The sequence below is a fragment of the Enoplosus armatus genome, chromosome 7, assembly GCF_043641665.1.
Source record: "Enoplosus armatus isolate fEnoArm2 chromosome 7, fEnoArm2.hap1, whole genome shotgun sequence".
Lineage (NCBI taxonomy): Eukaryota > Metazoa > Chordata > Actinopteri > Centrarchiformes > Enoplosidae > Enoplosus > Enoplosus armatus.
Window position 1 is genome coordinate 9,505,625 of NC_092186.1, and position 17,255 is coordinate 9,522,879.

Sequence of the window (17,255 nt, forward strand, 5' to 3'; positions counted from 1 at the left end):
TGTTACTTAAACATTCTGTTCATTCTCCTCATGGAGCTCTTTTGAAGTCGTGATATCGCTGTTACGACTGTCAGATAAATAAACTAGCATAATAAGCTAACAAATGGACACACTATACAAAGTACTCGGCTTGGAGTGGATGGACGGTAGGAGTATTTTGATATTTCTGTGTGTTTTTCTGTTGTTGACTAATGTTTTGAGGAACAGAGTCCCGACTAACTTTCCTCCTGGACCCTGGGCTCTTCCTTTGATTGGTGACCTTCATCGCATCGACCCCACCAGAATCCACCTGCAGTTCACAGAGGTATGTTGAGGCCAGACACACAGTATCATGTCTACTTTTTAATACACTATCTAATCTGATTCATTTTCTGTCAATAGACTAATTTATTTCAGAATATAACAATGTGTAACAATCATTTCAGCTGTACTTGTAGAAGTATATGCTTCTGGGTAGTTTAATGTATAACAATCCATCATTTTATAAGCTCTTTGTATGTTATGGATGCAAAAATGTTGATTTGTAAAGTGTCAAACAAATGTATAATATGTAATATTTCCCTTTGAATTGTAGTGGAATAAAAGTAGAAAGTGGCATGAAAAGAAGAGACACAAGTGAAGTACAAGTACCTCAAATGTATACTTCAGCACAGTACTTGAGTAAATGCTCTTAGTTACATTCCACCACTGATTGATACTGTATTGTCCAGAAGGCTGCCTGGTGTGCTCTGCATCTGGTCAGAGGTACTGGAGGGACCGTTGTTATGGGACATTTAATATTTGTGTATTTATTATTTTAGTCTGTCACCGAAAGGGAATTTAGAGTGGAAGAAAAAACAAATTTACACTAGTATCAACAATGCCAATTAAAGAGGGTACAGTAGTCAATATGTTTAGTTAAGCTTTTAGATTTTTTTTGCGGTCAAGAATACACATTATCAACACATTTACCTTATGAAGTGGTGAAATGATACTAAATCATTGTATAAAAAAACGAACAAAATCAAACATAATATTCTCTGACCTAAAAAAGCCTGAGCTTATATCTACCCTTAATAATTATCAACACATTACCCTTAGTCTACCCAGAATAGCAGTCAAACCAAGAGATTAAACATTAGTTGACATCCTCAGAAAACACCGGTCTGCTCTCTGTGTTCAGTTTGCAGAGAAATATGGAAACATCTTCAGCCTTCAGATCTTTGGCGGAAGGGCTGTGGTCATCAATGGCTACAAGCTTGTGCGAGAGGCACTGGTCCAAAAAGGAGACGACTACATAGATCGCCCCGTCATACCACTTTTTGAAGAATTGATTGACAACAAAGGTAGTAGCATCAGGCTGACACCATATTAGGCATATTAGCATTTAGCTAGTTCAATCAGGAGAGACTTAATGTAAAGAATGATAAAGTGTATTCACAAAGTGCACAAAGAGGAAAGTGGAGAAAATGAAGGACCAACTGGTATGACTGGTTGTGATGAAAACCGGGGGTGAATAGGGTGAAGGAGGCTTGACACTGACAGCTGACAGCAGCAGAGAGGAACAGTTTTAAACAGCAACAAGGTGACTGGCTCACAGAGGAAAATACAGAGAGTAAATGATAAACAGATAAGCATGAAGAAGGTCAGTCTTCCTGATTGACTTTAGGTGCTAATGCTGTTTTGTGTTTGCAAAAGGTCTGGTGGCATCAAATGGAAATCTATGGAAGCAACAGCGGAGATTTGCTCTTCATACACTGAGAAACTTTGGTGTGGGCAAGAAGAGCCTGGAGCCGTCCATCCAGCAGGAGTGCCAATATCTCACTGAGGCTTTTGCCCTTCAGCAAGGCAACAAACAAATATTATTTTTCAACAAGCAACAACTAATTGGCTAATGCTTCTTAACTAGTTACAGGGCGGTATGCTTTTTCACCATGAAACATTCTTTTTTTTTTATCCCTTTTATTTCCTTCAACTTTGCTCCAACTTTGCAACATGCAGCAACACAGTGGAGCATTGAACTGTGAACTTTAGACCATGTGCATGTGACTCTTTATCATTTATACCAACCTGTTAATCATCAATAATCATGATCACTATGTCACAGTACTTTTCTTTACGTTTATTTTACAGGCAAGCCTTTTAATGCCCTGTCACTAATAAACAAAGCTGTGTCCAACATCATCTGCTGCCTGGTGTTTGGGGAACGCTTTGAGTACACCGACAAGCACTACCAGGGTATTCTTCAGAACTTCAGTGAAATAGTGCACTTACAGGGAAGTGTGTGGGTACAGGTGAGCCTCCTATGCAAACGAGATGCAGCATACTGTCATCTTTTTTTTAAATCAGGATTTATCCAGCCAGACCCCATACATCCGTTGATTTAAGGGGAATCTAATCTTTTTGTGAAAATATTGAATAATTTTACCTCAACAGTTTATTTATGTTTTTTTGATTTGATTTTAACAGTTTGTATTTCAATCAAACCATCTGAGACGTTTAGAGGGGGAACTGCTCCCAACTCATTAGCCAGATCTCCACCCTTTGTCTGTCTATTATCATTCTGGTATAGGGGAGAAAACCCTATGGCTTGTTTGTATTTCTTTAAACCAATCACAATCATCTTGGGCGGCGCAAAACCCAGGATGCAGCAACGGTGCCCTTGCAAAACCGTAACACGCAGATAGTGGAAGGGGAGTAAAATTCAGACTGAAATAGTCGTCCAATGGCAGACTTATACCTTCAGCCTACATCCTGTGAGCAAGACTACCAACTCATAGACATCTGAAACGTGACAAGAGGAACTAGACACAGCTATTTTTGTCACTGGCCAAAAAGGTTGGGAAATAATAGTTACCTGGATGTAACTCCAGTTCTATGAGAATGTGTGGAGCCCTCTAACAGACCCTTAGAACTGGAGTTACATCCATGTAACTACCATTTCTATGTCTTACATGCTCCGCCCTCTAATGGGATTCGCTATTGGTGAAAACCTAGGCGAAGGCCGCAAGGATGAGATGTAGTCTCAGCTGGGCCCGAACCAACACTAGTCCTAACCCCACCAAAACCCTGAAACAACAGCAGTCCCGCAGCCAAGCACGTACGACATACAAATACTAGTTTAATCCACAACATTGCACTTTATTGGTTTTTATGTGTTTTATTTATTTATTTATTTTTAAATCTTGTTCTGAAAAGTCACCACAGCTGGCAGATGAATGTAGTGGAGTAAAAAGTACAGTATTTCACTATGAAATGTAGTAGAAGGGAAAAATTGAGCAGAAGTACACTACGTGAGTAAATTACTCTCCACCACTGTGTGTAACAAACAAAACATAATTAAGTACAGTAGGATCAACAGAACATGGGCCCAACGGCAATTTTATTTACTGCCAGCAGGTGGTGATATTTCTTAGTCTACATCAAAACCCGGCAGGTCAGATATTCAATGAGTGGACATCAGTTACATAGTTACAAGTCCTATGAGCCTCTCTTTGAATGCTTAATGTTTTTCAGGTGTCATTAGCAATGGCTCCATATTATTTAAGTGTCTCATGACAGTGAGCCAGCATGCACAATATTAGGACCGTGAAACTGAAGCAGCTAAATGGAATTATGCCGTCATTAATTTGCGCTTTTCCTCTCGTGACATGTCAAAATGTGTTGTGAAAAGAGGCACATTGCAGAAAAAAAGAGGGGGAGTAGATAGTGACATAAGTGATAGCTCTGTTTAGGAGTGGGCAATATGGATAAAACCCTCTATCACAGTATATGTCATTTTATATTTGCGATATTGACTTATTGTGATTTGACAACTCCATCCTCAACCTGCGTCTGTGTTCAAGTTGAGAACTGTTGCCTGGTTCTCAGATGATCTGGTAACTGTCCTCATGCTCTGTAGGTTTATAACGCATTTCCCCGGCTGATGAAGTGGCTGCCTGGAACTCACCAGAAGATATTCACTCTGACACAAAGCTTATTTGACTTCATCGAAATCAAGATCAAAGAGCACAGAGACAGCCTTGACCCCTCCTCACCGAGAGACTACATTGACTGCTTCCTCACAGAGATGGGAGAGGTGAGTGTTTTTATGTGTGTGTATTGTGTTTGTTCTCTTTGCATTTTCTGAAGAAATATGTCAGCTGATACAAGAAAGTGTCTTTTGTTATTTGTTAACAGTTGTTTGTTTGTTATTGATAGAAGGAGGACGAAGATTCTGGTTTTGATTTCAAGAATTTGAGTGTTTGCACTCTGGACCTGTTTGGTGCTGGAACTGAAACTACTACCACTACTTTACACTGGGGACTGCTATACATGATCTACTACCCTGACATACAAGGTGTGTGTGAGTAATATCTGTCCCGCCCCATGTCTGCATGTTTTGTAAGTGTTTTGACTTTATGGTGTCAGGGGTCTCTCACAGGTCAGTCCTGTATTTGTGGGATGTGTTGCACGTCTTCTTTCCCTCAGTCGTCTACGCAGTACACAGACTCATAGTTTCCTGTTTCCACTGTGTGCAGAGAGGGTCCAGGCTGAGATAGATACTGTCATTGGTTCATCCAGAGAGCCCACTGTGACTGACAGAGAAAACATGCCCTACACTGATGCAGTCATCCATGAGATCCAGAGAATGGCCGACATCGTCCCCCTGAACGTGGTCCGCATGACGTGCAAGGACACCACGCTGGACAAGTACACAATCCCAAAGGTACATGATGCCATGATGCACATGAGAAAGAATTGCTTCAACTCACTGATGATGAATCAACAATGGTTTTCTAACCAGTCCCTTTCAGCTACTTGAAGATAACTTTAATAAAAAGTAAAGTAAGTTGATTTTTATTCTGCATTGATATGAACTGAAAAACTGATAAACTGCCTGCAAGGTAAGAAATTAGTTTGAAAACCCATGTTATAGTATAAATAATCAGAAATGTATGTAGAAAATGAACATATTAATTTATGTAATAACCTATTACAGTCTATTTAGTAGCTCTTCTGGAGCTTTTGATCATATCACATGATCTTAATCAAACCTGTTGCCATGCAATTGTAGATGATCAAATTTCCATTTCTTTTTTTTTTTGGAGCACTTTAAGATATTCTGGTCTGTGTTTACTGAATTGTTGAGATTCAAAATTCATTGTTGACCTTGGAAACAGCAATTTACAAAAATGATCAATTACGAATTAACCTTGTAGTTCAACCTTGTAATTTGTTGGGCAGCTCAAACGGTAGAGCGTGTACCTGGCTGAGTCCGTACTGCAGCAGCCGTCCGACCAGGGCCCTTAACTGCATGTCATCCCCTCTCTATCTCCCACCTTTCCTTTCTCTCTCTGTCACTATTGGCAAACATGCCCAAAACCTTGAAAAAGACAACAACATGTAATTTGTTTATTTTCACCAGTTTTGTTTATTAAAACAAACTCCCTAGAAGAAATACCAAAAACTGTTTGATTTACCGTTTTCATTAATGGCATTTCCTCAGGGCACCATTATCCTGCCCACGCTGAACTCGGTTCTACACGATGAGTCGATGTGGGAAACTCCTCACACCTTCAACCCTCAACATTTTCTGGACCAGGACGGCAAATTTAGGAAGAGAGAGGCCTTCCTTCCTTTTTCAGCAGGTTAGTCAGAAGTTACAAGCCTCTAAAACTCACTTATATGTTGTTTAGACCAATCGTTTGCCTTTCTGACTGATACCCACAGCTGGGAGGGGATCAGGGTCCAATGTCATACTGTTTTCTTAGCTTGTTTCAGACTCAGCGGCAGCGATATTATATGGTCAAAGTGAATCAGTTTTAGAGGTTGTGTGAATACGACTCGTCTGTTGTCCTGTGTGTTCTCAGGAAAGCGTGTGTGTCTCGGGGAGCAGCTGGCCAGGATGGAGTTATTCCTCTTCTTTACCTCCCTCCTTCAGAGGTTTTCTTTCTCTGCATGTGCTGGAGAGCAGCCCAGTCTGGAGTTCATATTAGGATCCATTCGCTATCCCAAACCTTACCGCCTCTGTGCCGTACCACGATAAACCACCAACTGAACCACCTGTTTCATAAAACAATGAATCAATGTGTTCCACTACATTTACCTGGTAATACATCAAGAATATGTATTCTTTCTATATTCTTTTACTGCCTCTATAAAACATACTTAAGATGTATTTTTCCCCTCTTCTCAATCAATAGACCTTTTCAGTTAAGAATTTCTTTCAATGTATTCAAATATGCCATAAAATCTATATTCCCAGATTTTTTCAGATTTGCTAAAACCTGATGTGGGAAAAAAACAAACTGAAAAGATGGATCACTCTGTAAAGTGACCAAACTAAAAATGACTGTGTAAACTGCTGTTATCATGATTCCAAATAAAGTAAAAAAAAATGTTAAATGAATAAAACTAAAACCTGATGTGTGTGTAAATAAATAATACTGAGATTTAGTCCATGCTGCTCATTCAGACCGCTGCGTGTTCATGTTCACACTTTCAGTCTGAGGTTTGGCAGGTGAGAAAAACACTCAAATTAGAAAAAAACCATGAAGTCAGTCTCAGTGCTGTTTATCAACCTGAGCAGGTGTGATAGTTTGCAGTAAACTGGGTGTTTCAGTCAGGCTCTGTGGAGTATGAAGTTTGTGTGACAGAAAACTTCAATAAAAAATGACTTATATTTGGTCAGCATGAAGCACTGAATTCTGTCACTTTACATAAAAAAGTAGCTATTTTTCTTAAATTGAACCTTTGACATTTTACATGCAGACACGTCAGTTCTTAAAATTAGCAAACCTTGATGTCTCTCTTATCTTTGCATGAACACGCAAACCACCTCTTAACTTCTGGGTTTTCCCTGTAAAGCTTTTGAAGTCAGAAATGGAAAAAAGAAAAAAAAACACAGCGAAAGGCCTGAGACAGTCTCAGTCTCTGCTCACTTCTCCTCTAACACAGTCGGCACTGTGAGGGACTATAAACATAAGCAAGCAGCAAAATGAGGAAAGATATGGGTGGATTTGTTCCTTTTATGTGAAGTGACCTCTTTCAGACTAAAAGTGTAAGTTTTACCAACTTAACTACTTAAAAGGCAGACCATGTATATTTATTGTCACTTCAGAGATAACTTCCATGTTTTTGATGTCATGTGAATCAACTGTTTGCTTTGCTCTTCGCTGCACCAGCACATTTAGAGCCAAGTGTCAGGACCAGTGGAAACCAGCAAAATGAGGCTGCTGTGAAGCTACAGTCAGCATGTTTTTCAAAGCAAAGACTGATGTCACACAACATGTTACATGTTGGGTTGATCACTTGATTATCTGCTAACAGCAGCATGTTTAAAGAGGGCAGGTGCTCAGCACACTGACATTCAAAGTCAACTGAACCGTTGTGGTGATGAAAAACAGGCTACTGAAGTAGGGCACCAAAGTACTGAAGCTGATGTTCAAAGTTTGTGCGTTTTCCAAAATACCACCAAACTAGGTCACTGGCCTCTTTAAGACGTGTCATTCTCCCAGCAGAGATCATTTCAGTCACATGCATCTCACAAGGCAAGTCATCGGAGGAGGATGTAACTACGGCTAAAAACTTGTTGGATTGTACCTTGATAAGAAAACCTTAAAGGCACGCAGGCGGCAGGAACTTCTGGTGAGCTTTATCTGTACTAACAACTCTATCTATTAACGTAACTTGGTGGTTTGTTGTGTCTTTGGTGGAGAAGAAAATGTGGGGAAACATGTCATAACCGGATTGATTGTCTCCAGTCAAGATGCCTTTTAAGATCAAATGTTCCCATTTGACGCAGTGCACGTTAATCTCAGTGAAATCTCAGTGGTATCAGCAGGTCATCACAGTGACAGAAACGTCCTCTCTCTTATCTGCCACGCTGCATGTGTCACAGAGGTACTATGACTGGAGCTGCCTGCACTTCTGTAAATGTTATCAGCCACAAAAAAACCAAAAAAAACCCAACAAAGTCCAACAAAACACTGTCTCCTCCTCATGTTTGCTAGATCGTCTCCTGTAAACAGATAGCTGAGGTGCATTTTGAACTGACTTTATTCACGTGAATTCCCATTAAAGGATTTTTTTTAGAAAGAAATATTTGGTGATTTATAATAAGAATAACTTTTCTTCACAGGTGCTGAGTCATGCTGAGTGGGTTCTGAGAGACTAAGAAAGATGAGCTGAGATGAATCTCTACTCAACCATTTGGAGATTCATTATTATACTTCTCAGTTTTTCCAACAAGCGTGAGTATCACAGTCTATCTATCCATACATCTACCCGTCCATTCACATTATTACTATTAGCCGGTTTCTCTCTGGCGCAGCTCAGTCCCTGAATCAGTGAGAGAACTGGATCACAGTTTGGTAGATTTTGTGGCTTCGAGCTCTAAACCTTGCTTTTGCAGCTCTGACCACAGCAGTGAGGTAAAAAAGTGTTTCGATCTTTACGTTTAACAGTCAATAATCACATTTTTTTGTCTCAATCCTTTCTTGGCATGCCTGATTGTAAAGCCAGCAATGGGGGTTGATAATAAAAATGGGAAGAGAGGAGATACTTTGTGTCGCAGAATCGCATCCCTGACAGCTTCAGTGCATTTGGGGTTTAAACATGTTTACCCTCTAATTTAACATGATTGCTCAGCCTTGGACAGCGGGGCTATGAACACCTGTGCGTCTGTCTTTGCTGCACAGGTGGATGCCTTCTGCTTCCTGCTGGCTGCCAGCGCTTCAATGGCCGTGGCTACCTGACAGTAGAACCAGCTCCACTCTTCCTCCTGGGCTCCAACCTGACAGTGTCCTGCCACATCACAGAAAATCAGCAGCAGGAATGGTAGAAATATGATATGATATGATGCAATATGACGTATTGTGTCCTGTACCTAAATTCCTTCAGATATGTTAAACGTGTGACTCTGTTTTGTTGAGATGCAGATATGTTACTGTCTTCCAGGTTCAAAATATCACTGGAGCTGAATGGTAAGGTTGTGAATCCTTGGAAGAGAGTTGACAGCAACACGATGATATTCCAACTGGTCAATGTCCGGAAGCCACAATCTATAGTTGTCTGCAAGATGATCACTGATCAGCTGCCTCAGACTGTTGGTGGACTGGACCTACAAGGCGGGTGTATGTACAGTTGGCTCTGATGTCTACAGTCATATAAATGTAGGATTGAATGAGCGGTAGTGTGCCAAAAAAACGAAGGAAAGACATATTTTTTGTTTCCCAGCAGGCATACAAAAAGAAATGACAGTTCTTTTTCTATTTTGTTTTCCACCCTCTAAGTCCCTCCAGATGAACCTGAAAATATTACCTGTGAAACTTCACGGAGCTCAGATCTTATAAACTGCTCGTGGGACCGAGGACGGGAAACACACTTGCCTACCACCTACAACATTTCAGTCAACAGGTGTGGTGTTATTTTTAGGTCAAATTAAGCTGTCACCTTCTTTTATCACAGGTCTATATATATATATACATATATATATATATGTATATATATATATATATATATATATATATGTATGTATATGCTTTTGACAACAGCAAACTGTATTTTTAACTCTTGTTTTATCATCAGACTAAATGGGACCCAGATACTGGTACATCAGATCCAGGGTGCTGAAGAAATCACCATACCACCTGCAGTGATCGATGAAAACACTAAATACCAGTTGATTATCACAGCTTACAACCACTTTGGAGCATCGCTGTCGGATCCATTCATCCTGTCAGTGAAGGATATCGGTAAGCTCTCGTTTCTGTTACACCTAAACACATTTATCTTCATCGGAAGTATTTTCCTGAGAAATGAGTCATCCTGTGAACTGTTGTGTTAAGAGAGTCACAGTTTGATTAATTTGACCTTGTTATCAGTAAACTGTTTCCCTGTTTTTGTAATGTCTCTTTGAAGTGAACGATTTTTGATATCCGTTGCAACAGCCTTGACATTTTGAGTCATTACTGAATTAGCTGCTGTTTTACTGGTTGTTTTGGAGTTATTTCAGTATGCTGGGCGCTCATCACACTGGACAATCACTGTCGCTCGTGTGCACGTCACTTCTATGTTCTCTTGTATTGCAGTGATACCAGAGACCCCTCTTATTACGCAGATAGATTTTGGGTCCAAAGCAGCCATGTTGCGTTGGAAAACGGCTGAATCCTCAGAGCATCTCAGATCCGACGTCAGGCTCCGCACACATAATGGCTCCTGGGTAAAGTGATGTTATGACACCTGTGATAGCAGCATCAGCCTTCATCATGCAGTGTGCGGGTGACCTAATCTAAAAATGTTATTTAGGGAGCGGGAAAGGGAACGGAGCTCAGTGAAGGTCTGATACAAGTGGATGGCCTGAAGCCTCTGACTGAATATGAGCTCCAGATGAGAACATGCAAGTCAACATCAGGACTTATGCATACCAACACGCCCAGCTTCACGCCCAGGTCACCCTCCAGCAGAAGGCCGCTCTGCAGCAAGTGGAGCCCATCTGTGAGGGGGAGAAGCCCTGGAAAAGGCAAGCTCACAATCTTCACATAGCATGTAACTCAGGCAATATGAATGTGATGATGTGAGAGTTTGTCGTCACTCAAACAAAACCCACAACTTGCGGTTAAACTTATCTTTAGGTCCATCGCAGCAGTTGCATGTGTGGAGCGTGTTAGGCAGCCAGGGGACAAATGGGCGGCGGATGGTGACAGTTTTGTGGAAGGTAATGTGTCAAAGCTATTTGTTTGCTCTGGGTTTTATGTTGATTTGGCCCATTTTGTAATACAAAGGTGCACCAAAAAACAGAAATAGTTTTTTCTAATATATTAATTTGCTTTCTTGGAGATATAAAGTATTAATTAATGAGCTTTAGAGGTGCTGGTAGGTGGATTTCTTTCCTTTGGACAGAGCCAGGCTAGCTGTCTCCCCCTGTTTCCAGTCTTCATGCTAAGCTAAGCTAACCATCTGGTAGCTGAGAGTTCATATTTAAATGACAGATATGGCTTGGTATCAACTCCTGGCAAGAAAGCAAATAACTGTATTTCCCAAATTGTCAAAATGTTCCCTTAAATCGTATTTATTGGGTGATGTCGAGAAGCTAACCTTCAGTGATGGATGGACTTCTTCCCCAGCCTCTGTCTCCAGAAGACTACAGTGGTGAGGTGCAACAGTACAAGATCTTTCTAGGTAATGACCAGAAACAGGAGGTGACCTGTCATGCTGCTTGGAGCCGGTGTTCAGTTCAGGTACCAGCAGAGGTCCAGGCACTAAGTGTCAGTGCTGTCACCTTGTATGGGACATCTCCACCGACAGATGTGCCACTCAGACACTCAGGTACTCAAATATTAGACACAGAAGACAAACATAGCAAAACATGTTAGAGTAAAAGGAAAAAAACAATAAAGTATGGTCCTTTAGGTGATTTTGGACCTGTTTTGAGAGAGTTGGCTCCTGCACCTAATGGCAGTGCTGTGTTCGTCTCCTGGTCGTTGGCGGGGAAACAGCAGTGGTCAACATCTGGAGGAGAACTGCTGCATTATGTGTTAGAATGGACAAGCGTACCTGTGGCAGAGCTGCAGTGGCAAACACTGGCTAAAGATCAAAACAGCACATCCATCACAGGTACTGGTACAGGTGCACGCTTGGTATTGCATTATATTTTAAAAAAGCCACAAAATGTTTTATCCATAACATTGCACAAAACTTTTGTAACTACAGACAAAAGGGCTTCAATTACTAGTGTAATTCACCAACTGCTTGATCTAGCAGTGGCCTCTTGTGGGCAGTTGGTGAATTACACTAGTTTGTGCTTTTATAACTATTAACGATTTAACATTGATATGATACTCTAAAAACTGAAGCCAAATTTGATTAGCAAAGTTGAGCATGAAACATAGTGCAGTTCATGGTGTGAGTGTTTAGTTTTCCTGTATTGTTTCAGGTCTGACTGCAGGTGTGAGGTACAGTATCTCTCTGTATGCTGTGACCACCAGAGGTGTTAGTGCTCCATCATCTGGTCTGGTCTACTCCAAAGAACAGAGTAAGATTCATAGATTACACATGTCCCCAAAAGCAGTTTATTTCTACAGTTTTGAATTAAAACATGAAAATGTTTCAACATCTGAGTGTAACATGATAGATTTTGCACATTCGGACCACATATGGCATTTATATACAAAATGGACAGTTTACAGCCACCATCCTCTCTCTGTCTCCTTGCATGTGTTTCAGAGCCAGAGGCTGGTCCCAAAATGTCCGTACTGGTCCACAAGGCCAGATGGATCCAGATCCAGTGGGACGAGCTGCCTGTAGACCAGCAGAGAGGCTTCATCACACACTACACCGTCTATCTCCAGACGCTGAACTCCAACAACACTGAATTTAGCAGTGAGCAGCTACACTGTGTCCTTTGTGTGTGTGTGTGTTGGTCTTGTATATGTGAAGATAGCTGAAATAAGAATCGATTAATTGATTAAGTTGTAAAAACAAACATTCCCTGGTTCCAGGTTTTCAATTCACAATGATTAGCTTTTATTTGTCTTATGTGGGGTTTTAGACTGTAAGTCAAACAAACCTAGCAATCTGAAGACGTCACCTTGTGCTTTGGGGCATTGTGAAAGGCATTTTAAACAATCGATTGACTGTTGCAGTCGTACCTGTGAACATGGGTAGGCTGTCCTAAATCAATAATCTGGAACATTTTCTAAATGTTTTAATCCCATTTTTCAATGCTGTGAGTACCACAAACAAAACTCCATTCATCTCTATTGCCAGGCCAAGACAGGTATTTTAAAACCTGATTTATCCCAAAACTATTTGCTTGGCTGGACACCACCGGGGGTAAGTGAGAGAACATAGGTTTTCGTAATTTGAGGGAACTTGCTGTGTCAAAATAAAATCACACTTTGATCTGAAGGTTTGGAGGAAATGCGACTTTGCTGCGAGTTGTTTCCTGTTCTCATACATCAAGAGGACTTCTCTTTATGGTGCTCATTTAACCATATGTTGTATGTGTGTGTGTGTGTGTGTATGTACTTTACCTTGGTCAGGCTATGTATGCACACGTGTGGGAAATTATATATGCAGTAGTATGCTTATATTGTGTTTCAGTCACTGTTGCATAATGGAAAGTGTGCAAACAGCATTCCATTGATACTCCCCTCCCACAAACCTGCAGTGCATCAGCAGGGTTTTTCACCTCTCACTTCCAGTAATGGGGTGAAATTCAAACGTTAAACCGCTAGTTGATTGTTTTACTTTTTTGGGATTAATTATTTATTGAAACAGCCAAAATATCAGAGCCGAAGGAGCATAACAGATGTTACTACCTTGATAAAGAAAACTCATCCCCATACATTAACATTTGCTTGGAGTTATATCCCGTCCTGATTGTCTGCTTGTGTTTGGCAGTAAGTTCTCAACATGTAACTGAGGAATGCAGATGTTCAGCAGTGAGCCAACTGATGTTTCAAACCCTGGTTGTCATTATTTTCACAGTGTCTTCAGTGAATCATACAGTTTTCTAGAAGTGGCTTTGACCACGAACAGGAAGCCATGTGACTACATGCACACATGCAACCATAAGGCTGTTACTAACCAGCCTGCAACACACACTATTTCTGGAACTTTAGTGTAAAAGCACCTGAGAGCTTACTTTTTCCTCTTTCTTATGTGGCATTTCGTGTGTATACTGGATGCTTTCTTTACGTCATTTCACAAGACTTTTTATTTAAGATTTCTTGAATGTGTTATCTTATTCTCAGCCTTAGCAGTTAATCTTGCCTAATTAAATAGGCAATAAATAAACTTAAATAACTAAAATAACATGACATGACGTCATTTGCTTCGCTTCCAGTGATGGTGTCTGGCTCCGGCCCCAGACAGAAGTGGCTGGACTGTCCTGAAGGAGATCTGGCACTGCAGCTGAGTGCATCCACCTCAGCAGGAGAAGGGCCGCGGGGGAGCCGGATCTCCTCTCAGTCTGCAACCCCTGCAGGTCAGTCTCCCGCTGCCATCCCATGCACCCATTAAAATCATCTTAATCAACCTATTAAGCATTTGCCTGTAACTGTTATTCCCCTCCGTTTATAAAGTGGGAAGATTAAAGAGCACTTTGTTTTGTTAACTCTGTGACAGTTGCTCTACTAAACTGTTGTGTCTTTCCCTTCTTGTTCCCTCTAGTTGGCCTGGTGATTGTGATTGTTTTCATCATCACAGTGTTTATAGCGATCATAGCCAATCTGATGTGCTGGAGCTGTGTAAGGGAAAGGTATTAGGAAACATTATCTGTGCCTAAACATCATTGTTACATGGAAAACAACAGTCACCATAACAGACACCAGACATCATCTACTATTAGTGAAAGTATTCTGAGGATCACACACACATCACTTTTTTTTCTCCGTCTCCTGGAGCTGATTTTGAGTGTGTATAGGTTTTGTTTTACTAGCAACCAGAATGGGTGATCCTGTGGCTGATTTTCATGAAATCCACCACAACATGAGCACATTAGCAAGAAACCACACGATTAACATGAACAGAAACCTAAACCCTAATATACTACATGTGGTCAAAGCACCCCATTCTGATGGTGGTTTTAGCTGTGGAGCTACTGAATGTGTGCTTCATGCAATAAGGCATTGCCACCATTAGTCATACACAGAAGTCTGTACATTTTGCATCATTACTGCATCTGATAATGAACTATGATTATCAATAATGCCTTTAAAAACCTAATTGTCTTTCTATCTCAGGATCAAACAGAAATGTATATCCTGGAGACCTGCCTGGTATGATGAAAACTTACCAAAACCAGGAAACAGTCTTGCCATCAGACTACTGGAGGTAATCAGAGCAAGCTAATGAAGCTAACTGTGCTAACCATTCAGCAGCTAGCAACTGCAACAACTGCACCAACGACAATACGAGCAAGATGATATGCTATCAAAGATAGTTCTTAAAGGATAGAAATCAATTATCTACCATTTTATTACAATTTACTTCAGCACAATGAAATATGCTAAAACACTGAGGTTTCTAGAGGTTTAGCAGTCTAGACTACAGTAGGAAGTGATGCCAGTTGTTACTTTCTGCTTTCGCTCAGACAACATGCAACTTTGTAAGCTGCTGCAAGTGAACACCAGAGATTTGTCCACATGTATTCACTTCAAATCTAATCTATCTGTCCCCAGCAGGACAGAAGTGAACCGTCCTTCTCGTCCACGTACAGTGACCCTCCGCTGTCCCCCATCAGTTTGATCTCTCAGGAGGAGAGGGACAACGTGTACCCCAACATCCACGTCGAAATACCCAAGGTTGGATCGGGACAAACCACAGCAGGGACTCCTTTGCTGATGGCGGATTCTGGGATAATGCCTGTTGAGCATGTCAGCTACAAACCCCAGATTGTGGCTCTCCAGGGAGAGGAGGTGAAGGAGACAGAAGAAGAACAGAGGGACGTACCAACAAGTGGAGAGGAAGACAGATGTTCAAGTGCATTCGGAGGATTAATGGGAGGCTTGCTGTCCAGTGTGAAGTTGGATTTCTCTGATTCACCTCAGGGGCTGACTCTCAGCTCTGTTAGAGGTCTTTTGTGGCCTAAAACTCCTGAAACAACAAGCGTCCTGGATGGAAGCTTTTTACCGGGGAGGAGGGGGACCGAGAATGACGTGGAAGCGGATTCTTCCTCTCTGGATTTACAGCAGGGTGAAATAACGACTCCAGACACAGAAGACACTTTATTATCTCAGTACACACTTGAGACAACACTGAATGGTGGTTATTTCCCTCAGGTAGCTACACTCTGTGATGCACAGAGGTAACAGGGACGATGGGAACGACACAAACAGGATAATCTGCACTACTAAACTGATTTTCAAGAAAGCATTATTCAAGCAAGCTAATAAACGAATAAGAAATGTTTATATTGAGTTTGATTGAATGCCATTCTAATAAGTGTGTAGCAATTCCTCACTTTCAATATAGACACGTTATAAAGTAACTAATGGTTTTGTTAATGTTAAATGAATCATTAATTGATGCTTTAAAGATTAGTAATAGGGACAACTTCTGGGTTATCAGGTTGTGGAAAATCCCTTTGGCTGGCCTGTATCTACCTGCAGTAGGTGGACAGCAATGTCAGTCAGTCAGTCGGTCCACCACAACAACTAGTGGATGGATTCCTGTGAAAAGTTGCACAGACACTCATGTTCCCCAGAGGATGTATCCTAATGACTTCCCCTGACATTTCCCCTAGTGCCTCCATGAGGTTGACATTTGGTGGTTTTAAATAAAAAGTCTCAACAACTATTGGATGGATCACCATAAAAATTGGTGCACACATTTATGTTCCTCTCAGGATTAACTGTTATACCTTTGATGAGCTCCGACTTTTCTTCTAGGGCCATCATCACATTACGATCCTAGTTTGTCCAGTACTTTGATTTTAGACCAAATACCTAAACTAATGACATTACCATCAGCCTCAGCTGTGCTTTGTATTAGGTCCTAATTAGCAAATGTTAGCATGTTGACACACTAAACTAAGATGGTGAACGTGGTAAATATTATACCTGCTAAACATCAACATGTTAGTATTGTCATTGTGAGTGTCGTCAATTTCTTCTTCATTCCCCAGATGTAGGCGATGACTTGATGATGGAAGGAGACTCCGCTGATACTGACTTTTCACATAATATTCTTTATTTGCATCAAAGATCAGGATCAACAGGCATGCGCATCTTAACCTGGACAGCACCCGTAGCCGAATCAGTACTGCTGCCTCGAACACTGTTCAACCTCGTCCTTTATACATTTAGGCATACATAGGGTCCTATTATAACTCACACATCATGAGCATGTTAGCATACTGGTGTTAGCATTTAGCTCCGCTGTGCCTCACAGAGCTGCTAGTGTGGCTCGTAGTCTTCTTATTAAGCTCTTTAATACATGAAGAACACGTCTCCAATGGAAACATGGACCAAAACTTTAGCTGCAGAATTGTTGATGTACTAGGAATTGAGTACATCATTAATAAAGGATTGTGAGTTTCTTTATGAGCCATGAGTCTGCAGTTATGAATATTAGTAAGCCATTACTAAAGGTGTTTTTCACTATAATGATTTAACAAGTCTGCAGCTATACATGTTATTTTAAGGTTGCCCTGCAGATTTCCATGGATGGTGAGTGGTCAAACTGTCCAAAAGCTAAAAAAAAGAATATGCTTCTTTCAGCTGGCTTATTACTGATACTATTAATAAAGCCATATTTACAACTTGTTGAACCACCTACAGTTGTTCTGT

General features: G+C 40.9%; 2 protein-coding genes across 4 annotated transcripts; both read left to right on the plus strand.

The window, feature by feature from the left end:
- Nucleotides 1–84: 84 nt before the first annotated feature.
- On the plus strand, nucleotides 85–6,308 carry LOC139287249 (cytochrome P450 2J4-like). The gene is made up of 9 exons (XM_070908211.1): nucleotides 85–304; nucleotides 1,163–1,325; nucleotides 1,678–1,827; nucleotides 2,113–2,273; nucleotides 3,881–4,057; nucleotides 4,180–4,318; nucleotides 4,500–4,687; nucleotides 5,468–5,609; nucleotides 5,832–6,308. Exons 1-9 carry the CDS (start codon nucleotides 104–106, stop codon nucleotides 6,005–6,007), a joined length of 1,497 nt encoding a protein of 498 aa, XP_070764312.1. The 5' UTR covers nucleotides 85–103; the 3' UTR covers nucleotides 6,008–6,308.
- A 1,580-nt stretch (nucleotides 6,309–7,888) lies between these two features.
- Nucleotides 7,889–17,012, plus strand: il23r (interleukin 23 receptor). 3 transcript variants are annotated; one of them, XM_070909090.1, is made up of 17 exons: nucleotides 7,889–8,000; nucleotides 8,102–8,213; nucleotides 8,661–8,799; nucleotides 8,920–9,095; nucleotides 9,255–9,378; nucleotides 9,550–9,716; nucleotides 10,053–10,183; nucleotides 10,270–10,483; nucleotides 10,596–10,678; nucleotides 11,088–11,289; nucleotides 11,374–11,577; nucleotides 11,897–11,995; nucleotides 12,187–12,342; nucleotides 13,811–13,951; nucleotides 14,137–14,224; nucleotides 14,709–14,799; nucleotides 15,147–17,012. In XM_070909090.1, the coding sequence occupies exons 2-17, from the start codon at nucleotides 8,153–8,155 to the stop codon at nucleotides 15,774–15,776; spliced, it is 2,706 nt and encodes a 901-aa protein (XP_070765191.1). In that variant the 5' UTR covers nucleotides 7,889–8,000; nucleotides 8,102–8,152; the 3' UTR covers nucleotides 15,777–17,012. The 3 variants fall into 3 exon arrangements, with proteins under 3 accessions (XP_070765191.1, XP_070765192.1, XP_070765193.1); XM_070909091.1 differs by having other exon boundaries at nucleotides 15,150–17,012; XM_070909092.1 differs by having other exon boundaries at nucleotides 8,661–8,783; nucleotides 8,910–9,095.
- The last annotated feature ends 243 nt before the right edge of the window (nucleotides 17,013–17,255 follow it).

What these genes read in the sequence shown, in the direction of transcription:
- il23r (XM_070909090.1), top strand. Translation starts at nt 8,153, where the DNA reads ATGAATCTCTACTCAACCATTTGGAGATTCATTATTATACTTCTCAGT. An exon ending in TCTCAGTTTTTCCAACAAGC is followed by an intron (nt 8,214 to 8,660) that starts GTGAGTATCACA and finishes TTTGCTGCACAG; the next exon opens with GTGGATGCCTTCTGCTTCCT. An exon ending in TTGCCATCAGACTACTGGAG is followed by an intron (nt 14,800 to 15,146) that starts GTAATCAGAGCA and finishes ATCTGTCCCCAG; the next exon opens with CAGGACAGAAGTGAACCGTC.
- LOC139287249 (XM_070908211.1), top strand. Translation starts at nt 104, where the DNA reads ATGGACACACTATACAAAGTACTCGGCTTGGAGTGGATGGACGGTAGG. An exon ending in TCCACCTGCAGTTCACAGAG is followed by an intron (nt 305 to 1,162) that starts GTATGTTGAGGC and finishes CTCTGTGTTCAG; the next exon opens with TTTGCAGAGAAATATGGAAA. An exon ending in ACAAGTACACAATCCCAAAG is followed by an intron (nt 4,688 to 5,467) that starts GTACATGATGCC and finishes GCATTTCCTCAG; the next exon opens with GGCACCATTATCCTGCCCAC.